This window comes from Podarcis vaucheri, assembly GCF_965113315.1.
Source record: "Podarcis vaucheri genome assembly, chromosome: 14".
NCBI classification, from domain to species: Eukaryota; Metazoa; Chordata; class Lepidosauria; order Squamata; family Lacertidae; genus Podarcis; species Podarcis vaucheri.
The window spans coordinates 3031257-3055088 of NC_138752.1; the positions used below are offsets into that span (position 1 = coordinate 3031257).

The 23832-nt window shown below is 44.3% G+C and overlaps 1 protein-coding gene across 11 annotated transcripts in view; it reads left to right on the plus strand.

The window, feature by feature from the left end:
• TJP1 (tight junction protein 1) overlaps positions 1 to 23832 on the plus strand; it is a 354744-nt gene that overhangs the window by 290901 nt on the left and 40011 nt on the right. For all 11 annotated transcript variants that reach the window (XM_082198001.1, XM_082198004.1, XM_082198005.1 and 8 more), the window contains 6 exons: positions 1835 to 1959; positions 3327 to 3429; positions 11555 to 11834; positions 17508 to 17611; positions 18586 to 18754; positions 19502 to 19646. In XM_082198001.1, the coding sequence (XP_082054127.1) occupies positions 1835 to 1959; positions 3327 to 3429; positions 11555 to 11834; positions 17508 to 17611; positions 18586 to 18754; positions 19502 to 19646 (926 nt within the window). The remainder of the gene's footprint in view (positions 1 to 1834; positions 1960 to 3326; positions 3430 to 11554; positions 11835 to 17507; positions 17612 to 18585; positions 18755 to 19501; positions 19647 to 23832) is intronic.

Genomic DNA, 23832 nt, shown 5'->3' on the forward strand with positions numbered 1-23832 from the left:
AGTCATTTGGACTAAAACCAATTCTTAATATTTGTATACCATGTTAGAATTAAAGAGTTGCATGTCCAATTAAAGATACCTTATAAAAGAAACTATTGCATTTCAGCTAATCCATCAATTACATGTGGATGTAAATAATAGTTTAGAACCAAGGCCCACATTTCCATCCATTTTAGATTATGCATGCATGGATCATAGCAAACATTGGCTTAGTTCAGAAGTGTTGGGAAGGATTGCTTCTAGCTATTACACCAAGATGCTCTAAACTGCCTCTCCTTCATATACTGGTGGATGAGATCAAGTGTTTCCACATCCAACTTGAAAACAAGCGAGGGTTGAGCACCTTCTTCCTGTATGCCCCTTTGTTTAAAATGGCAACTCCTGTCGTTTTGGGCATGATATTGCTGGCTCCAACTCCAGTCAGCCTCTTCACCATAGCCAGTGGCCAGAGATTATGGGAGTTGTAGTACACAACATAAGGAGGGAGCCTCATTGGCCACACCTTCCCTACAGAAGATTCCTGTTGCCTGTTTGATCCAAACCATGTGTGCAACAGGTCTGTAGTCAGATCTAATTAATTGGAATTCAAGGGGAAGTACTAAAGCTTTTAAGATCAGGGAGAATTAGAGTAGACCCCTGTATTATGACCTTCAAATGGTCTTCTCTTTGATAGAAAAAAGTAGCATCCACACCTTTTGCTTTGACAACTCCAGATCAAATACACTTAGTTTTCAAGTTAAATGTTCTGTCTTCTCTGTGTGCCTCACCCAAGGGACTTGTGGAAGGGACTTCATGAAACTGGGCCTTGTCAGTAGTGCCACCCCACCCATCTGGGGAATGCCCTCCTCATGGAGACTCACTCACTTGGTAAATAATAATAATAATAATAATAATAATAATAATAATAATAATAATAATAATAATATATTATTTATACCCCGCCCATCTGGCTGGGTTTCCCCAGCCACTCTGGGCAGCTTCCAACAAAATATTAAAATACAATAGTCTGTTAAACATTAAAAGCTTCCCTAAACAGGGCTGTACAGTGTTTAGGTGCCAGACCTTTCTGTTTACCAATGTAACTTCCTATGGTGGTGGTCATCTTTTTAGTGGGGTGGGTAAGACTTGATCCTTATTAGTACATCACTGGATGATCATGTTATTCATTATGTGCTGTTAAGTGTTTTCATTCTATTCTGATTTCAAACTGTTTTTATGTGCCATACTTCACTCTTGCCAAGTTGATTTGAGACTCTTTATTGTAAAAGGAAACTGGTAGGTCAAAGAGAGAAACAATACAGCCTCTGCAAACTGAACTGGACCATTTGTGATTATCACTGTCTTGCATCCATGTCTTGGGGATGCTGTGACATTGAATGTATTATAGGCTGGTTTCTGTCTCTGAGAGGAAGGAAGAGAATGAAAGGCTGAGAGCAACAGGTTGTGAACTGAAAAAATTGAGAGCCTCAAGATGTTTTGCTTGGTATAAAGTTGTTGCTTTGTTCAAAATCCTGATACCTGCATTTTGAAATACAGTGGTACCTCGGGTTACAGATGCTTCAGGTTACAGACTCTGCTAACCCAGAAATAGTACCTCGGGTTAAGAACTTTGCTTCGGGATGAGAACAGAAATCATGCTTTGGTGGCGCTGCAGCAGCGGGAGGCCCCATTAGCTAAAGTGGTGCTTCAGGTTAAGAACAGTTTCAGGTTAAGAACGGACCTCCAGAACGAATTAAGTACTTAACCCGAGGTACCACTGTAGATGGTATAAACATTATCTGTTACATGAACTTGTTGATACCTGTAATCCAAGCTTCTTTCTGGTCTGCCATAGGCTCCTGGATTTGGGTTTGGTATTGCAATATCTGGTGGAAGAGATAATCCTCACTTCCAGAGTGGAGAAACATCTATCGTTATATCCGATGTGCTCAAAGGAGGCCCAGCAGAAGGACTACTACAGTAAGTTAATTTTGGGGAGTGGAGCTGTATGGGGGTGGTTTATTCCTGCTTATCGTCTTATCCTCTGTTCCTGTAAGTGTTGCTGTAAAATTAATTCTTCCTCTCCTTAACCATTGTTGAAGGAATAGGCTTGACTCGAGGATCGTATTTCCTTCAATGAGATCATACTCACACACTCACAATTTACTCACATACTCACAATTTAAATCCTATGACTTCCCACAAAGAATCCAGTGAGTTGTAGCTTAACGGTGTTGGGAATTTTATTGGTAAAACCTATTTGGTGTTTCGCAACTTTCTGACTAGTTGCAGGACCTTAGCCAGACCTAGCAGAGTAAACGCAGAATCCATGGAAGCAATTGGCAACTTGGCTGCAGACAGGATAGATGAAGCAGGAACCAGGAACTTGTAGTTAGGTGTTTATTATATTCAGTGGACTATTTACAGGAACAGAACACGGATCTTTAGCTTGCTCTCTCATACACGACTCTCATCCTACACTGAACTCCTGAACTAACACATTCCAGTTAGTAGGCTGTTAATTATCACTCCCTTGAGAGAGCTTGACCAATCAGGGAGCTGTCTCCATGCCTCTATTATCACCAGGCAGACTTACTCCTTCAGATTGCCTTCTGGCTGTCTGCCAAACCTTAATTGACTCTGTGTGAGTAGCTGCACGTACACAGATTCCCAACAAATTTTAGCTGTCTGGTGGGTAAACTACAGTTCCCAAGATTCTTTGGGGGAGAGCATGACTGAAATAAAGTGGTACAAATGTGATTTAAATGTATGGCAAGATTGTGACCTTTTTCCTGTCCCTCTTCTCTGTGCATCCACGATCCCTCTCCCTGCTTCACTTCACCATGGTTTGCCATTGCCTGCATGGGTGTGACTGTCAAACACAATTTGCTCCTAAGCTTGGTTTTTGCATCCAGTTTCAAATACAGGTTTGAGGAAACCCTGTTTGCCATTGACTGTGGCTAATGTTGGTGTGAACTTAAAGGGGTCATGATTGGCCCAAAAGAAGTTCAAGAGTTGGAGGAGGCAGTGTGCAGTCCTCTTGCAGCTGGCCCATTTCCTCCCTCTTAACAATGTTTATGGGATGGGGAAGTGTGTCTGTAGTCTCAGAGCTGGTGGCATCAGCTTTTAAAAATATAGCAGAGGAACTTCAGAAATGTAGAAGCACATGATGAATATTACGAACAAAACATTCTGATAACTTTGTGGAAGAGAAGATCTGCATCCACAAAGCACCTCTGTTGGAGTGGCTATATAGCATAGTAATAGTAAGCTTTGCTTGTTTTCTTCAAGGCTTTTTCTTTACTCTTTTACCAACAAGCTTCTTACTTATTTAAATTTTTTTCCAGGGAGAATGACCGTGTTGCAATGGTCAATGGTGTTTCTATGGATAATGTGGAGCATGCTTTTGCTGTTCAGCAGCTGAGGAAAAGTGGTAAAAATGCCAAAATTGTAAGTTGGTGCTTTATCCTATACTCCTAGATGTGTGCGCAAAGTATTCATATACCAGAATTGCTCAAACAAAATGATTGCAGCCTTGATGGTGGGTTCATTGACATCTGTCATACAATAGCACAAAACTTGTAAAATAGCTAACGTCTTTTAGCAGAAGGTTATGTGTGCTTGAACTGCTCTAGACTTTTTAGCCGGGGGGGGGGGGGATGAAACCCTAAAGCAGACTTGATTACTTACTAGCTGGGGCCACAGGGGATATCCTTCCCATGGTATCCACTGATTGCAGCCCCGAACTTCTTCCTGCATTTACTGCCAAGTAATGAACAGCAGCTAAAGAATACACTTGGGAGAAAAATGGTAAAGGTAAAGGACCCCTGGACAGTTAAGTCCAGTCAAAGGTGCTCAACTCGCTTCAGGGCGAGGGAGTTGGTGTTTGTCCACAGACTGTTTTCTGGGTCATGTGGCCAGCATAACTAACTCGCTTCTGGTGCAACAGAACACCGTGACGGAAGCCAGAGTGCACGGAAACGCTTGGGAGTAATGGTAGGAAGTGGGGACCTACCCTTCCTTTACGACCCTGGGCTAATACTATTTAGCCTTGCTCTTTTACCTACACCAAACACAGCTTCTGTGTTGAGATAATTGGGAAGCTTTCCTTGTTCCTTCTCATGCCGTGAAGGAAGAGGGAGAAAGGCCAATCTTTGGAAGAGGCAGTCTGGGCCCATTCCTCAGCCTGTCTCCATAATGGATGAGTCGGGGAACATAGTGTGAAAGAGAGGGTTGGGATTTTCATTTTCTTGCTCCATATCAGGTGGGGGGGGGGCTTAAGTCAGTCTGTTGGCTTTTACTCAGGTGGAAGAACCTACACCAACTGAGACTGAAAACAGCATTGTTCAAGCATGCTTTATAAGCTGCCTTTAATTCATTAGTTGCGGGAAAGACAGAATATAGCTCTCAAGAAACGTGGGTGGCACTGTGATCTAAACCACTGAGCCTCTTGTGCTTGCCAATCATATGGTCAGCAGTTCAAATCTGCACGACTGGGTGAGCCCTTCTCTGTCCTGGCTCCTGCCAACTTCTCTGTTTGAAAGCGTACCATTGTGAGTAGATAAGCAGGTACCATTGTGGTGGGAAGGTAAACAGTGTTTCCATGTGCTCTGGCACTCATGACATCCTCTGTGTGCCAGTAACAATTTAGTCATGCTGGCCACATGACTCGGAAAAGCTGTCTACGGACAAACACTGGCTCCCTCGGCCTGAGAGCAGAGATGAGCACCACACCCCATAGTCTAATTCGACTGGACTTAACCATCCAGGAGTCCTTTGCCTTACTTTTACCTATATGATTTATGATTATTGGGAACAGAGGCACAAAATGTTCAGCAGTGCAGAAACCTCACTGTGCCTTCTAAACCTTTTGGCACAGGTTTGCATGTTTGATCTGCTTATCACCACTTGCGGGTTCAAAGTTGAAGCAGGGAGGTGGAGCTTTGATGATTCAGGCAGGGGAGCTGGAAACAGGAAAGGAATGTGTTTGCTTTGCAGAGCTAGCATTCCAGGACATTGTCTGAAGGCAGTGTTGCTGAGCAAAGTGGGCCTAGGTCTAAATTGTGCCCACACAAGGCTCTCTGTGACCCTGCTCCTTGGCAGCATTGACAAGCAGGATAGCACATGTTCAAAAATGTCTCAAGACTTAAGTAAGCAATCCATTGGGATGTGCTCCGGGTACTCTAGAGTTGTGCTAGAGTTGTTGTGCAAACCAAGCAAACTCCATCTTGGATGTCTAGGTATTCTGCAGAATTCTGAACATTCAGAGTTCACATAGAATTCCTCTGCAGAGCTTTCTCCGTTCCCAGATGAAACCTGATCAGGTTTAAGATTTTCATTCATTTGTGCTTTTCATTCATTTTGTACTCTTAACTAAAATGTTAAAATACACATAAGCAGGACATGTGGCAAAAAACCCCCACCACTATTCAAGTTGATAGAGTAAAGCACTGTGGAGAGTATACCATTTTAAAAGACCTAGGGGATGTCCACCTATGCAATGGGTGAGCAATCTAAAATGAACAGCAGGGCTTGTGTGGATGCAGTGAGCAAACAACAGAGAGCCTTGGAGAGAACGTGAAGAGGAATATATCCAAAGATGGATATGAGATGCTATAGGAGAAGAAACTCAAATGTAGAGAGAGTGTTAGTAAAGGTAAAGGTAAAGGGACCCCTGACCATTAGGTCCAGTCATGACCGACTCGGGGGTTGCGGTGCTCATCTCACTTTATTGGCCGAGGGAGCCGGTGTACAGCTTCCAGGTTATGTGGCCAGCATGACTAAGCTGCTTCTGGCGAACCAGAGCAGCGCACGGAAACACCGTTTACCTTCCTGCCGGAGTGGTACCTATTTATCTACTTGCACTTTGATGTGCTTTTGAACTGCTAGGTTGGCAGGAGCAGGGACCGAGCAACGGGAGCTCACCCCGTCGTGGGGATTTGAACCGCCAACCTTCTGATCGGCAGGTCCTAGGCTCTGTGGTTTAACCCACAGCGCCACGCGCGTCCCTTAGAGAGAGTGTTAGATCATGATAAAACTTGGCATACTGGGGCTGATGTGAGCTGTAGTCCAAAATATCAATCTAGTGGAGGACACTAGATTGACCGAGGCTCCAGTATCCTGTCCTCAGTGTCTCCTTTTTCTATAGATCACCGAAGGAACTGTAAGCACTGAGGGCAAGGCCTCAGTACCCATCCCCAAAGTCTCAGGTTCCCAGTATTCATTGCTTCTCCTTAGTCTGTCTTCATAGCAAGGCAGAATTGTGCCTAGCTTTTCACATGCCCCAGGTATTGAATGGCTTTACTTTCCTCTCATGCCTCAACAAGCAGCTTTTTCCTTCATTCTCAGCGCATACTATTTGCCACTGCATGGTGCAATTATATTGATTCCTGCTATTCTTTCAGACAGAGTGCATAGATAGCTTTTTCTTAAATCTGCAAAACAACCCGTCATCAGCAATAGATCAGTCTGTCTTGTGGTAAACAATTGCAACGCTGTATTGTGTGAAAAATCGTAACACACTCATTGTTCCTCACATAGAGTGCATTGTAGCAATCAAATCATGAGGTTACCGGTGCATGGATTGCTGTGGTCAAGCCGTCCTGATCCTGGAATAGCCATAGCTGTTCTGCTAGTCAAAGCTGGTGAAAAGCACTTTTAGTAATGAAGAACACTTGTGCCTCCAGTGGCACAGTGGGATGTCATAGCATCCATAGATGCTCCTTCAGGGCAGACAACTTACCAACTTCATGGATCCACAGAGCCTCTGTCTTCCCAGATTCAGACTCAGTTTGTTAGAATACCACTGGATCCAAGCACCGGTCAAGGGCCTGCACAGCCATTGCCTTTGTAGTAAAACAGCTACTTTGAGATCTTGTATAGAATGTCCTGGGAGATTGAAGTGTTCTCCTACTGGTTTCTCTGAACACTTCAATCTCCCAGGACATTCTATACAAGATCTCAAAGTAGCTGTTTTACTACAAAGGAATTTCAGAAATAGACTGGAAAGAGAAGCTGCTGAATTGCAACTCATTACCAAACTTAAAACCATGGAGAGACCTGGTCTGAACAAAGACATTGGATTCTTATCTCATTATACATGACTAAGCCATTTCTCACCTTCTCACCCCTTGCCTTTTCCTGTAAGACCTATTACAAGAGTCGTCAACAGGCTCATCTCAGCTATCTGCCAATCTCCCATTCCCACCACCCTTCTGAGTAATACCCCTCCCCACCTTCTCACTATATAGAAGGATCTGGCAACTTCTGTTTCAGTGTATCTGAAGAAGTGTGCATGCACACGAAAGCTCATACCAAGAACTAACTTAGTTGGTCTTTAAGGTGCTACTGGAAGGAATTTTTTTATTTTGACTATGGCAGACCAACACGGCTACCTATCTGTAATTGAAACCCAAACAATCTTACTGCTAGGAGGAGGTGTTGGGTAGTATGTGGCAGATTATATATTTGCAGACAGGAGTGGGGTTGCCTAAGGGTAAAAGGGGTTTGTGCCTGTATCTCTGCGAATGTCACCTGTAGCTCTGGGCAATGTTTGGATCATTTCCCCCCTCTCCTGTTTTGCTTGTAAATCTTACCTGCATGATGCAGATTATTTATCTAGCTTACTAGGTCACTTGACAATTTTCATGTAAGCAGTGTCTGAGGCAGATGATCATAAACTGTAGGCTAAGCTACCCCTTCCTCCCCTGCTTAACCTCATAGAAGTTGAAAAATCCTTGGTTGTTGCTTAGAGAACACCATGCACCATGCATTCCTACACTATACTTTGGAGTACACAAAGAATATTGTTAACCCTCAAAATTACGTTTGATCATAAAAACAGCTTTGTGCTTTTCTCAGTCTGAAAGAAAGTTGAATTCCTCAGTTTTGAGGACAAATGTGTTGCTCTGCAGCAGGTTTTTGTTTTGTTTTGATGGCTTGCCAACGATACTACAAAGGTCTGTATCGCATGCCTATTGACACAGCACATTAGGAGAGACTAAGCCACTTTCCACTCCAGCAGTCTTGTCAAGCATTGAAATATTGATGAAGTTGCAGTGCCTGTAGATTATGGGATTCTTTTATATGTTTTGCCTTTTCTCAGAACCTGAGAATGCCCCCTTCCCTTTTTGGGTGGGTGGAGAAAGACTTCACTGAGGACAGTGGTAAGGATGGTGTGCTTGGATGCATCTAGGGATCGTAGACAACTTTGTGCTGTTTTTTAAACAGCTTATCAGCCACCGTGTTCGACTGTGATAAAGTATATCAATCAGTCATCAATCAAGTTTATTAGGAGATCAAATGCAGGTTATAGCCAGACAAAAACAATCACACAGCACAGTGCAGTGCATCGTCCTACCACAGCTCCATCAGAGAGGGAGAGAGGGCTGTCAAAGAAATTTTGCAGTACAGACCTACGCTAAGTTACTTGGAAGTAAGACCCATTAAAATATGCATTGGATTGCAACCTTAGCTGATCAATCTTTTAGTAAACTAAGTTGGCATGTTTTTGCATATGGATAAGACAATAGTTCTGATTTTTAAAAGTATTCTTTTATAGCAGGGCAGGATTCTACAAGCCCCTAGATGATCTCTCTGTTCTGCTGCAGAATTTAGAATGCTTTTTTTTTAAGGAGCATTCAAGAACCTATCTTCAAATCATAAAGCATTGTGAAACTGGCTTCTATAGAGATGCCATTGTCTCTCAAAAACAATGGTGCAAGTGAAGCTTTTCGTTAGACCATGGGTAGTGACTTTGGTGCCAGACTGCAATTCCCCTCATCCCTGATGCTTGGCCACACTGGCCAAGGTGAGTAAGGCCACTGAAAGTTTTCAGGCTTAAGTGTTCAGTGTGGTGCTGGGGGGCAGGGGAGAGAAGCTGCCCTAATTCTTCCCAGAACACCTGTGTGACACCATCATTCTTACTACTTTCAAAACCCTCCTCAAGACCAGTCTCACCCATGAAGCCTTTAGCACAGTCTCACGGTTCCCATGCCCTGCTGATTCTAAGCTTAAGCACATGTAACTAACCGACCCACATATTCATTCATATTTATCTCTGCATTCTCTTCCCTCCCTTTTAGGGCAAATTAAAATTATAGAATCATAGAGTTGGAAGGGACCCCAAGGGTCATCTAGTCCAACCCCCTGCAATGCAGGAATCTCAGCCAAAGCACCTATGACAGATGGCCATTCTCCGCTTAAAAACCTCCAGGGAAGGAGAGTCTATGACCACACGAGGAAGACCATTCCACTGCTGAATCGCTCTTACTGTCAGAAAGTTTTTCTGAATGTTTAGTGAGAATCTCATTTCTTGTAACTTGAAGCCATTGGTTCGAGTTCTCCCTTCCAGAGCAGGAGAAAACAAGCTTCTTCCCTCTTCCCTGTGACAGCCCTTGAGATATTTACAGGTGGCGGTCATATCTCCTCACAGTCTCCTCTTTTCCAGGCTAAACACACCCAGCTCCTTCAAGCTGTCCTCATAAGGCTTAGTTTCCAGACCCTTGATCATCTTGGTCTCCCTCCTCGAATTCTGTGCCCAGAATTGGACACAGTATTCCAGGTGTGGTCTGACCAAGGCAGAAGAGAGTGGGACTATGACTTCCCTTGATCTGGACACTAGACTTCTCTTGATGCAGCCTAGAATAGCATTGCCCCCCCCCCGCTGCATCACACTGCATCAGCCTGTGGTCCACCAAGACCCCTAGATCCTTTTCGCATGTACTGCTAGTAAGCCAGGTGTCCCCCATCCTATATTTGTGCATCTGGTTATTCCTGCCTAAATGCAGAGCCTTACATTTGTCCCTATTGAAATTCATTTTGTTAGCTTGCACCCAGTTCTCCAATCAGTTAAGGGCATTTTGAATTCTGTTTCTGCGGCATTAGCTATCCCTTTCAGTTTGGTGTCATCCACAAATTGGATGAGCATCCTCTCAATTCCTTCATCCAAGTTGTTTATAAAGACATTGAACAACAATGGGTCCAGGACACAACCCTGTGGCACCCTACTTGCCACTTTTTCCAGGGTGACGGGGAACCCTTAATGCGTACTCTTTGGGATCAGTCAGTCAGCCAGCTACAAATCCACCTAACAGTTACCTTGTTCAACCCACATTTACCAGCTTCCTTGCAATAATATCAGGAGGGTATTTCCACAAAATTATGTTTTTCTTTACGATTAAAGTCCACACTGTGGTGTTTTTTGTCACACAATTGAACAGTGAGGTTGGTGTGTGGAGGAGGAGCACTTCAGCTCTTCACTGTCTCCCACCTCACCAGGATGCCAGCTCATCCTGTTTTCTTTTGCCTCTTCTTCCAGTGTTCTGTAACATTTCAGGGGTCTGCTGAGAGTTACCTATTGGCTCCCATTTGGCATCTAAATATTGATGAAAATGTTGGCTATCCTAGTTCCTTATTCTGTACAGGCACTCATGCTTTGCATTAAGTAAGGGCTTCAGATAGGGGGATGCAGGTGGCGCTGTGGGTAAAACCTCAGCTCCTAGGACTTGCCAATCGTATGGTCGGCGGTTCGAATCCCCACGGGAGCGGTTCGAGCTCCCGTCTTTCGGTTCCAGCTCCTGCCCACCTAGCAGTTCGAAAGCACCCTTAAGTGCAAGTAGATAAATAGGGACCGCTTTATAGCGGGAAGGTAAACGGCGTTTCCGTGTGCTGCGCTGGTGCTGGCTCGCCAGAGCAGCTTCGTCACGCTGGCCACGTGACCCGGAAGTGTCTGCGGACAGCGCTGGCTCCCGGCCTCTTAAGTGAGATGAGCGCACAACTGGCCCGTACGGGCAGGGATACCTTTACCTTTAAGGGCTTCGGAAGGAGTCTATTATTGTTGTGATTTCAGGAATCTTTGTGTACTAAAAGATATCTGTGTGGGAGGTCTCATTCAGGAAACCTCTATTCTGGGTTTTCCCAGCAAAGTCACGACTCTGACTCTATGGGATATCACTCTGCTGGACATAACCTTCTGGCCTCTTACTGCTCCTTCCCCAGAATGGATGGGACAAAGCATTCTGGGTTGGCCTTTGGGAAGCAAGTGACCCTTTTGTCTGCCAGTCTTTTGTAATGTAGTCTGCTGTTTTATGCCTTCTTTGATAATAAAGTTTACTTGACCATGGTTCCCATTTTTACTGGGTGATATGCATCTAAATCATCCTCTGAGTAGACCTACTGAAACCAATAGACATGTTACATAAATTCATTTATTACACTGAGTCTACTTTGAATATGACCCACTGTTTAAGTTTTAATGTTTTTCTAAGCCACCTTGAGTGTATTTTGGGAGCAGAAAGGTGGGGTAAGAAAATGGAATAAAATGAACAATTACTACATATTTTCTTCCTGAATTTTCCCCCCAGAAACAAAAAGAGTTAACAGTTTGCCACCACTAGATAAGAATGAAATCTACTATGGTGGTAAGCCAGAAGGAAAATTACTAGCATGAGCACAACTATAAATTCTGAAGGGTGCATGCAAAATGTTCATGTCCAAAACATTATACTTTCTAGATTTACATTGCAGGTAGTTTGCATTTTATCAGAAAGTGAAGGATTATTGTTGTACGTTGCAGACCATCCGAAGAATGAAAAAAGTTCAGATTCCGGTAACTCGGACAGATCCAGACCCAGTCTCTGAAAACGATGAGGACAGCTATGAAGAGGATACGCACGACCCCAGAGGTTCCCGCGGAGCTTCAAGTGTGAGCCGGCGGCACGAGAAGAGCTGGGTGAGGGACCGAAGTGCAAGCAGGGAAAGAAGTTTATCGCCGAGGTCGGATAGGAGGTCGGTGGCTTCCAGCCAGCCCGCAAAACCTACAAAAGTCACACTGGTGAAATCCAGGAAGAATGAAGGTATGTTGTGACTCAGCGGTAGGACTCAGAAGAGAAAGTGTTCCCTGACCTTGCACCTCATGCCATGTTTTAACCAAACAAGTTTTTAAACTGTGTATGCTCTTTCATAGTTTGGATTAGTCTTCTCCAACCTGGTGCCCTCCAGGTCTTTTAACTACAACTCTCCTCAGCCTGGCCATATCCTTTTGGTGCTTGGTGGGAGTTGTGGTCCAAAACATCTGGGGGGCAGCAGGTCAGGGAAGGCTGCATCAGAAGGAAATAGGATGTTTGCATTTATCCATTTGCCCCAAAGAGTTTTTTTAACTGGCCAATCAGCCATAATGTGTATGTTGTACTTTGAGAGTCAGTTGGCTTCCTGGGAGAGGAAGTAAGAGGGAGTTGTCTTTCCTCCTCTCTTGTGTGCCACTTACCACTAGCTTGAAAGAGCCATTCTGGAGAGAAATGTCTGGCATATATATAGGAGAGTTTAGTTTCTACATCTGGGTACGGTTGAGGAAGGCAGATTGGGGAGGATGACCGTCCTAAATGAGGGCAAAGTTGCCCATATTTTGTCCTGCTACAAGGCAAGATGAGAAAGTCTCCCCGCAATTGTTGAGCTCTGAACTGTGCTCATGGGCCATGGAAGCCCCTTTATATCAACAGAGGTACAGCCACCTGTTAACACTGCAAAGAAGGGTACACATAGTATCTGCAGGAAGATGTTTGGAAGCAGAAACCATTTTTCATTGGTTTGATGTATGCACATACCTTTCAATTTGAGGTTGGGGCTGCATTTCATAGAATCAATAGAATTGTAGAGTTGGAAGAGAACTGCCCCCCTCCCCTGGTCATCTAATCCAGCCCTCTGCAATGCAGGAATCACAGCTAAAGAATCCCTGAAAGATGGCCATCCATCCAACTTTTCTTTTAAAAAGTCTCCAGTGAAGGAGAGTCCACATCTTCCAGGGTCATTCTTTCCACTGTACAACAATTCTTGCCAACAATCTTGCTCCATCTTCCATGTGGCTGTCATATCACCCCTTGGTCTTCTCTTCTCCAGCCTTCCCTTCTTCCTAAGGCTTGGGGAGTCTTAAGTTGGCATGGGAGCCTGCTTCCACAGAAGGTTTAATTTTGCTTTATGGGATTAATCTCCTGAATAGTGTTTTGGAAGTTTCTGATGGAAATTAGGAGTAAACCCCTCTTCTTGCACCTCCATAACATTAAGCCATCTCTGTTCTGTTCTTTTTGGATCTTGTCTTGGTTAGGGTTAAGATAGCAAGCTTTCCGATTGCACAGTACTCTTTCCGCAGGAAGAATTTCAAACTGAAAGCTACTTAACCTGGCCCAATAAAAAGTACCCATCAAAAATTTGAAGCATCTTTTCCTTGGGGATTGACACAGCAATTGTTCTTGCTATGTACAACTTTCTAGGAAAGAAGGAACAGATTTGTCCTCTATTTCACATTTCCCCATTTACCATCTAAACTTTTTAATGCAAGTTTGGGGAGTTTTGCTTACCTGAACAAAGTGTGATGCTAATTTAGCTTGCTAAATTGCTGGCAAACAATTTGGTTATTCTGATTGCTTCTTCTCCCAAGAATGAATTTGCACAATCTCGCTATACAGCCATTCCTCAATTATACAGAAAACTGCAGACTGCCTGTTAATGACCCGGGAGTCAATCTCACAGCAGTGTTTTGCATACCAGTTACAGAGCGTGCTGCACTAATTATGCAAATTTGAGATCCAGAGCCATTCAAAACTTAAGTATTTCATAGTTAGGTAACAATATTCCCTGCCTTCTAGCTGGATGCTACCATTCCAGTAACAACTTCCGTACAACACTGTATTGGCAACATTCAGATTTTTCTAAACCTTTTCTCTTTTAAAAAATGAATGTAGTGTCACAGACATCAAGTCATGTGAACCCTTCCCAAATGATGTACAACTCTGTAAGCTTAGGTCTAACATAGCAGGGAGAGAACAAGCCGTCATAAGGATGTAGCAAGGATAGTAATAATAGTATCTCCCAAACGATAGTTTCCTTGGCTAAAATTGGAGGTACTTGTGCTACTTAAAGGCCTCGTTTGAACATAACAAACTGTGAATTAACATGAAGAAGCAAGCATGCTGGTTCATGAAGCAAAAAATCATGTGACATGCTTTGTTTCTCTCCCAGCTGAGCTGCTGCTATGATTGCAAGAACTAAGCCATGCTTTGACTTAGCATTATGTGTGAATTTGGACCCATTGTTTGTCTCAGTGCAAACAACCAGGCTTTTGCTTGGCTTACTGCCTATCGTTTGCTGTGTGTGGAGCATGGGGGGGGGGGAGAAATCACAAGCTCAGATTCATGCATGACACTAAGCCAAACCATGACTTCATTTTTAGCGGCATGGCGGCGGCAGCAGGACAGAGAAAGGGGCAAAGGGGCTTCTGTTTTGCTTCTGTGCACCAGTGCACTTGATCATTCATGGTCAACCATGGTTTGGCTTACTGTTACATGCAAACATGACCAAAGAGTTAGATATTTCCTACATGAACTTTCAGAACAGAAGAATCATATCTCAATGGTGGAACACCTGTTTAGCATGCAGAAACTCCCAGTTCAAGCCCCAGCACCTCTCTGTTAAAAGGAGCAGCGAAGAGGTGACAGGAAAGACCCTTCTGTGCTCATTGGACTAGTGGGACTAGCCTAGTCCCCAATGTTCCTGGCAGTGAATTAGAGTATTAAAGTGTGTACCTTTTTTACACACCTAACCCCCTTGGTTCAGGTGAGGTATTTGGGTGGCTGGTCGATTCATTTTCCCCAAAGAGTGCTGGTGGGTGGAGAAGACAGGCAGCCAAAAAGCATGGAGGTTCCCTGCCCTAGAGAGATGGCCCTGTCTTCTCTGAAATGATTTCTGACTCACAGGGAGGAAAGGGGCAGATTTGGTAGCCTAGCCTCACAGCTCAGTGTGCAGACGCATAGAGTGAAGTGTTTCTTCAGCCAAGTCCCTCTCCCTCCTTTCTAAATAATAATAATAATAATAATAATAATAATAATAATAATAATAATAATAATAATAAAAATTTATTATTCGTAGCCTGCCCATCTGGCTGGGTTTCCCCAGCCACTCTGGGTGGCTCCCAACAAAATATTAAAAACACGCTAAAACATCAAACATTAAAAACTTCCCTAAACAGGGCTGCTTTCAGATGTCTTCTAAAAGTCAGATAGTTCTTTATTTCCTTGACATCTGATAGGAGGGCATTCCACAGGGCAGGCGCCACTACCAAGAAGGTCCTCTTCCTGGTTCCCTGTAGCTTCACTTCTCGCACGGAGGGAACCACCAGAAGGCCCTCGGAGCTGGACCTCAGTGTCCGGGCTGAATGATGGGGGTGGAGATACTCCTTCAAGTATACAGTGCTACCTTGGGTTACATACGCTTCAGGTTACATACGCTTCAGGTTACAGACTCCGCTAACCCAGAAATAGTACCTCGGGTTAAGAACTTTGCTTCAGGATGAGAACAGAAATCGTGCTTCGGCAGCGCGATGGCGGCAGGAGGTCCCATTAGCTAAAGTGGTGCTTCAGGTTAAGAACCGTTTCAGGTTAAGAACGGACCTCCGGAACAAATTAAGTACTTAACCGGAGGTACCACTGTACTGGGCCGAGGCCATTTAGGGCTTTAAAAGTCAGCATCAACACTTTGAATTGTGCTTGGAAATGTACTGGGAGCCAATGTTGATCTTTCAAGACCAATGTTATATGGTCCCAGCGGCCACTCCCAGTCACCAGTCTGGCAGCTACATTCTGGATTAGTTGTAGTTTCCAAATCACCTTCAAAGGTAGCCCCACGTAGAGCGCATTGCAGTAGTCCAAGCGGGAGATAATTAGAGCATGCACCACTCTGGGGGGACAGTCCACGGGCAGGTAGGGTCTCAGCCTGCGTACCAGGTGGAGCTGGGAGACAGCTGCCCTGGGCAAAGAATTGTCCTGTGCCTCCATGGACAGCTGTGAATCCAAAATGACTCCCAGACTGTGCATGGTATACTTTAGTTAGCAAGTTGGTTGGAGAGAGTTGGTTGAAGAAATGCTTCTGTCTGCATGCGCTGCTGAGGTGTGGCACAACTTAGTGGATCCAAGAGGGCAGGTGGAGCATAGGAGACCTGTTTAGCAATGGGCGCTGTGAAAAGGATGGCCAAGTGTGCATGTCTGTCAGCTGCGGAGGCGCTTTATTCTCCCCCCTTCCTCTTTATTCCTCCCCAAAGACGAGGTAACCTGCTGGGGGCGTGGGGCGCTCACCAGCTTGTGTGCTCTGCAGGGGAGGCAGGCAGGTTAGGGTTGGTGCTCCCAGCCCATCTCAGGCCGAGCACCTTGGGGGGTGGGGGGTGAAATGCTCCTTCGGGGTCCAAGAGCCTTCCTGCCCCCTTCCCACAAAGCGGCAGCAAGGCTCCAGCATCCAGGTTTTTACATTTATTGAGAAGGTTGACAGGCAATTGCTCTTTGGTGTCCCCAAGGAGCTCTTTGTGTCTGTAGCCACTGGGAATGTAAAGGTTGCTTAAATCCTGCCCCACTTTTTAACAAAGGAAGACATTCTTTGAATACAAACATTACATTCTAATGGCAATCAAAGAAATACTTGAAGAAAAGCAGTGGCGCGGTTGTGTGGGCGCACACACATACACACACATTGAGGGGTGAAAGCTGAGGGGGGAAGGCCTTTTATCAATGGCTGGAAAAGCCCGAATGGATTTTAAGGAGCTGAAAGCCCACTAGAGAGTTCACATTTATGGGGAGAACCTTTCTGAATGAAAATGAGCACAAGACTGTGCGTATGAAGGGCCTCAGGTGCAAACATGCTCATAATCTGTGCAGCAGGCTTGCAAGGCAAGCCAGTTTTGCTATCCCCACAGTACCAATTGCAAGGTATGCATGGAGACTCTTAGAAACAGACAGTTGGAAAGAACCACAAGGGTCATCTAGTCCAACCCCCTTTTGCAATGAAAAATGTCACTGCATGCCGCTGCTTCTGTGCCTGAAACCCTGGAGAACCTCTGCCAGTCTGAGAAAACATTAATGGGCTAAACAAGCTATATGAGTTATATGATTCTATAATTTTTAGGGGATAGCTCAGTTGGTTAGAGCATGGTGCTGATAATGCCAAGGTTGCAGGTTCAATCCCCGTATGGGACAGATGCCTATTCCTGCATTGCAGGGGGTTGGACTAGATGACCCTTGTGGTCCCTTCCAGCTCTACAGTTATATGATTTTTATATGATTCTAAGCCACCTGCAGAAAAGCTCAGGTAGTCATGCTTTTAGTTAAGGTCAGGGATGGGCTTATGCTTTCTGAGCCATAGCAATGCTTATGGGGTCCCCACCTTTTAGCTGTAGTGTGGGCTGCATCAGGAAACCCCAATACATCCTTGACTCTTCCCGTATGTTGGCACAGGGTAGGGGCAGGGAATCAGTGTTGTGAAGGACTTTCCTCACCCCGCTTCCAGAGGAGTCACCACTTCCAGCCTGCTGACTTGAAAACATTAAGCTATACTTACTGTCTCTTATTTCCTGGCAACGCTCTCTCTGTGTCCCAGCAAACCGTTTGGGAATTCTTGGGGCCAAGAAAGATTGAATTTATGGGAGCAGTGGTGGTGGACCCTGAAAATGCTTGTTAACAGGTATGCATTTATTTTCTTTTTATTCAAAACAGAATATGGATTGCGCCTAGCCAGCCACATATTTGTGAAAGAAATATCCCAAGACAGTCTGGCAGCAAGAGATGGCAATATTCAGGAAGGTGACGTCGTACTGAAGGTACAGTAAATGTGGCCCTCCTTCTTTTTCTTTTTGTTTGATGAAGGAGAGAACACTTTTACACACCCGGTTTCCTGGTAACTTGATGGTTTTAAAGGGACCAATCCTGATTCACTGGAACAGAAGATTAAAAAGAGGGTGAATGTAAGCTCCTATATATCAACCTGCAACTAGCACAGCTGTGCTGGCCGGGGTCAATGGGAGTTGTAGTCCAAAACACCTGGAGGTTTCCCATTTGGCAAAGGCTGGTATATAGCAAAATGTCATTGTCTGCCAAGTCATGGCAGCAAAAGGCTAGTGTTGGGGACCATTTGCCAAGCCCTTGTAGAGCACAGTAGGGATGTTCCACATGTGGAAGACTGAACTGCCTGTAGGCAACCTTGCTTTCGACAAGAGCTTGAGGAGCTAAATCATCTTGGCCGGAGGATATTAGTCCCTTGCTGACTATTTAGTGCAAATCATTGACAAATCTCTGAATCCCATTGACATAATTATGGCACTGGAGTGGGTTCTCCCATTCCTTTGGTGTTTGAGTCACACAATTACAGTAATTCCTTCTATAGGTGTTTTAAGGTACTCAAATGCAATGATTATGTTAAGCTTCAAAGCGTGATTGTGATTTCCATAAACCAGGTGTGTAGTTTCCTACCCTTTGGCTGGTGCCCTAGATTGAGTATTTAAACTGCACCCATCTCCCCTCCAACCCAGCACAAGTCACATCATCTCTGTAATGTGGTATCCAATGAAGACATGTTCAAAGCATACCCATCAGTGGACTTAAGTTCATTTATTTCTAAGGGTCTGTTCTGAGTATGACTTGGTCAAATGCCACCACAGCCAGAGTGAGCAATCAGGCTTTTGTCTGTCTGTCTTGTCTCTTCCTTCCTTTCCCTCTAGTCTTCAAAGTTGCCATCAAGGCGAAACTGCTGACTTTCTGTTCGGTTCCTATCAGTAGTCCTTTTGCTCTGTTGCAGATAAACGGAACAGTCACAGAAAATATGTCATTGACAGATGCCAAGACCCTAATAGAAAGGTCAAAGGGCAAGTTGAAGATGGTGGTTCAAAGGGATGAACGAGCTACTTTGCTGAATGTCCCAGATCTTTCTGATAGTATTCACTCAGTCAATGCTTCAGAAAGAGATGGTGAGTATGGGTCTGTTTGTCTTTAAAGGTAGAAACAGGGTTGTTGTTATATTCCAGTTCCACAAAGATGTAAAATGTTAAATGTATCAAGACTCGGAGTGTGTATTTAGACAAGGGAGATGGGGTGGGTTTTTGAGCTGGTACAAACATTGGTCATTAGAATTGCATGCCTTTAAAAATATATATCAGTGGTTTCTCAGTATTGCACAAGTAGAATTATAGTTCACACATAATGCAAAGCCATGGTTTGTTTCACCAACAAGTGGCTTATTTGAACATCTGAACACAGCCCAGCAGACGAACCATTGCCTGATTTCTGCCAAACAAACCACAATGTGAAGCCATGGTTTGTTGTTGGCATATGAGTGGTCACTTACTTTAACTACAGTTTAGCATTTACGTTCTAACGCAACAGTCTCGCTTAACTATAGTATCCCTGGCCATCCCACACCAGATGCTTGCCAAGCTACAGAAGCACCAGGCAAGAGCAGCTGGGAAGCAGACAAAGCTTTGAAGAAGGAAGCCTGTGAGGCAACTTGTGGTTTGTTGAAACCATGGTTACACACGCCCACACCATGGCTTAGCATTATATGCAAATTTAGCCAGTACAAGTGATTTGGGGGGGGTGTAGATGGTCCAATACACTTCACATAATAAGTTCTGCAAAACCTTATATCCATTTTTGGGCAGGTCATGTCATCATTTTTTATAAATCATTTCATGGAAAAAACAACTTTTATTTAACAGACATTTCAGAAATTCAGTCGCTGGCATCCGATCATTCCAACCGATCACATGACAGGCCCCGCCGCAGTCGTTCACGATCTCCTGACCAGAGGTCAGAGCCTTCAGACCATTCCAGACATTCTCCACAGCAGCCCAGCAATGGCAGGTGATGGTAGCCTTGTACTATTTTAAATCAACTTGTTAAACAAAATACTAGACTAGACGCTTGGGAATATGTGTGCAGTATATAGGTGCATGGCAGGTCAGCTATGTAGTTGCATGGTGCAGCAATTAATGGAATCCAGAGGCTTGACGCCACAGGCATAACCTACCTACAAAATGTTAAACTGCCTGAATTTTGCATTGTTTGTTTGTGTCTGACTTGCTCTGGTTAGCCCAAGCGAGACAGGAGTGAGTAATGACGCTTCTGTATGTAGCCTGAGAGGGAGGAGATTTCAGGTTTGTGCTTGTATACAATCTCTGTTTTGACTTGTACACTCAAACACATGTGCTTGCTTTTGTGGGGGGGCTAACACAAACCATTCCCTAGATTAAAGGTGGAAATGGTCATTTGGCGAGTATATCATGTTTTAATATTGCAGATTCATTTCCCACCCATTTCTTTTGTGATTCGTATCTGGACCCAGTTCTAGGTGCTAGGTGTTACTTTTACAGTCTTCTGGGGCAGGGATGGGGAGCCTGCGGCCTCCAGGTGTCACCCCCGCCAACAGGCAAGTAGGAATTGTGGGAGTTGAAGTCTGACAGCACCTGGAGGGCCCCTGGCTCTCCGCCCCTGCTCTACAGTTAAGGTCCAACCCCCCTTTCCCGGCTCCCACATGCGTCGGTGGAGCGCCTGTAAGCGTGCCCCCCTCCCCCCGTTATGCCCTGCCCCTGTTACACCTTCTTCTGGGTCCCAAAGGACCCCTGCATCCACGATTGCACATCAACTGGATGTTCTTAAAATGGTCACTGCCATCTCCTTGCTCCACCATCTTGAGAGATTCACCTGGTTTTAAAGCACAAGAGGGTAGCAATGCCAAGGTTATGAAACTCCCTATCCGAGGCAGTCTGCGTAGCTCACACTTGGTTGGTGGTGTTACAACATCACTTTGCTGTGACATTTATTATGTGTTTAACAAGCGGCTGTTGGATTCTAATGCCGCCCTTTTTAAGTGCCTGCTGAAAAGATTTCTATTCTGCCAGGCCTGTGCCAGAAATTAAGAATACATCATTCCACAATGGTTAATTGATGTCTGTTTTTAAATTTTTATGGTTTTATTTTTTATTGCTGCAAACAGCACTGACATTTTTAATGATACAACTATACAAATATTCTAATAAATGAGCGGGCAGTGGGGGTAGTCCCTGGGTGCTGTTTATGAGCCTCAGCCTTGTCCCCTTCCTGTCTTCTGGCTTTAATGGACTCTTACCTTCAAAGGCCTGAGACAGGCACCTAGAGATAGCTTTTTAGACTTGATCTGAGACTCATTTGTAGAGATACTGATAACCATGGTTTATTGGTAATTGCTGCAATTGCAGAGCTGTGTTTTTGTGCTGTAAAAATTCTGTGTTCAGGATTGTTCAGTATTTTTTAATTTGATATTTGAGTTGTTATCCATTTCAGAAGGTGAGCTATAAAACTGAAATATTTTTTAAGTCTCTTCATCTGTCTTGATTCCTTTCAGCTTTTTGCTCTATTTAGGTGCTTTATTGGCATCTAGCTCTCTACTGCTGGAGACACGAAGCTGGGCTAGATGGCTTGTCTTGGGAAAGGCAGTTCTTGTGGGTGTTCAGAATTATCATCTGTGGCAGAACCATTTTTTGGAAACCATCTCCTCCAGTAAAAGAGCTTTTGCCCACCAGTCCCAAAAGGCACCCGTGAGGTTTCACACAGACTTATGAAAGAGGCAGAAAGTGTTCTTGTGGACAGGGCTCAGATGCCATTCACATTCTTGTGACACTGGGAGCATACAAGGATTAAATGGGGAGTGTTGTGTGTCTGAATTGTGTGCATTTGATTGGCAGGACGGAAATTTGTTAAGAAGTGAGCTGCCACTGATGAAACAAACATGAAGCTGACTTCACTTTTTGTGACTGAACGTTATTTTAAAATGCTGCAGCATTAAGCATCCTTTTTATATATAAAAAAACCCTTCCTGACACAGCACAGATGTTAGAAGTAAAAGCAATACTGGCAGAACACATACACACGAAATAACACCTTTGATGACTCATGGGAAATGCAGCTGTAATTTTTAACAGCATTCTGTCACCTGGGAACAATGAGAGTGTCAAGACACTTCATGTATCTTAAAAACTGGGAAAGGTGAATGCTTACTAGAAAGTTCAAAAAATTGGGATGAGCTGCCATTCTTGCGCTTGGGGGGGGGATTTGACTGCATCTTTATTTTCCTTGTTGAAAGCTATACCTTGCCTTTCAGATTTGGGGCTTCCTTGTCCAGTGCATTTGGGAAGGAATTGAACCACTATTCTAGTACTGTTTACCTGCAAGAGTCTACCATCTTGTTCCTTAATTTACCTCAGTTATTCTTAGTGTTGTAGCCAAAGGCCATAAAAACCATGACATTAAAAGAAAAACGAAATTTCCAAAGCATATGCATGGTGGGGTTTTAAAAAATGAACTTTCCAGCCTCAACGTATGTTTCTAAGAGGCACAGTGGCTTAGTTCACGAATGGGTGCAGCCAAACATCTCATTTCCCTCCTTCACTTCCTTTGTTTGTGCACATCACAGTTAGTCATTAACATCTGAACTGGGGAGAGCAAGGAAATGAGGGAGAGAATTGGAAGTGTGCAGTGGCTGAGGGGGAAAGAGTGAGCCCTAAGTTCAGGCACAAATAGCCAAACCGTGGTTTGCAGTTAGATGCATGGAGCTGCCAGTGATGTACAGGAACTGTCAGCTGCTTCCCATTCATTCCTTTGTGGAAGGTTCTTACTGTTGGTATCTGGGTGCCTGCTTTCCGGCAGTCCTGCGATGCACTTCCTCTCTGTGACATTGTCAGATTGAAGGTATGAAAGCAAATGGACTGTGAAGTCATGACTTCCCAAATGTCATTCACATAAATAACATCAAATAATTACGAGGCTATGAAGAGGTGGGTGGAAGAGAAGAGGCTGAGGTCGATAAAGTACTGTTAGACAAAGCAGTACTTCATGCGCCAATATTTTAAGAAATCACTTAGTTGCACAGCTTAAGGACAGCAGCCATCAGACTTTCACCTGGGAAGCAAGCAACCCAGCCAAACCTGGAAGAGTGCATGGTTGCAAAGTAAGGTTTGGCAGCCTACAGTCAGTAGACCAAATCTCACCACCTGAGAGATGCTCTGGGTCCCTTTTCGGTTAGTGATATTCAACCATTCTTCTGCATTAAAGATAAGGGAGCCCAGGCCTCCATTGCATCAGCTGAAACAAGCAAGCAAATGCAGTGAACCCATTGGCATGACTCCCTTTTTAGGTTTGTGTGGGTTCTAGCACACAACCTGAAGACAAATGTTCTAGATTAAAGGATAGGCTTGCCCATGGGAGAGGGCTGTAGCCTCTCCCATTTTCAAGCAGCCAGGTTCACCTCCCTACTTCCAACAGCCAAGATAGTATTTTAAGCAGGCCTGGAAAGACACCCAACCTCCTTTCTTTGAGATCCACCACAAATCAGAAGATTTATCTGAAGGAACTAGAGACTTTGCTGAAGCTAAACAGGTCTGGGTCTGCTCAATGCTTGGATAGGAGACCTCCTGGGAACCTCGGGTTCCATTGTGGTATATGCTTAAGAAACAAAAAAAAGGTGAATAAATGCTGAGCTTGGTAGACTAGTTGTGGGATTCATCTCTAAGGCAGCTTTGTGTGTTTTGCATAAAGCAAGCTGAAGTCCAGAAATTAGATGGTTGGGTTGGAGAGGGAGTTGGGAGTCAAAAGAGGCATCAGATATTGGGTCCTCCTTTCAGATTTCAGTAGCTACAATAATTATATGTGCAGTTTCTCCAGTGGAACCACATGCAGCAAAAAGAATGAGGACCGTTCAGAAATGCAGCCCTGGGGTAGATGATGTGTGTGTGTCCCCTGCAGTCCCCCGAGCAATGTGACAAAGCTTACTTTTGTAATGATGTTGTCATGCTATGTGTGTCTCTGCTTCAAGAGCAGTAGCAATGTAGGGTTTGAGCAAAGAACCATGCAGCAGGATGGGGCTGGAACCCCAGTATGTTTAACTGCAAACTGTGGAAGAGGAAGTGACCACAACATTGTGCTGTGGTTTTTGTATTTCCTTGTGTTTATTATAATGGATTTTGCCTATAAACGTCACTTCTTCTAGCTGTTAAGCATTTAGCATTTGTTTTCA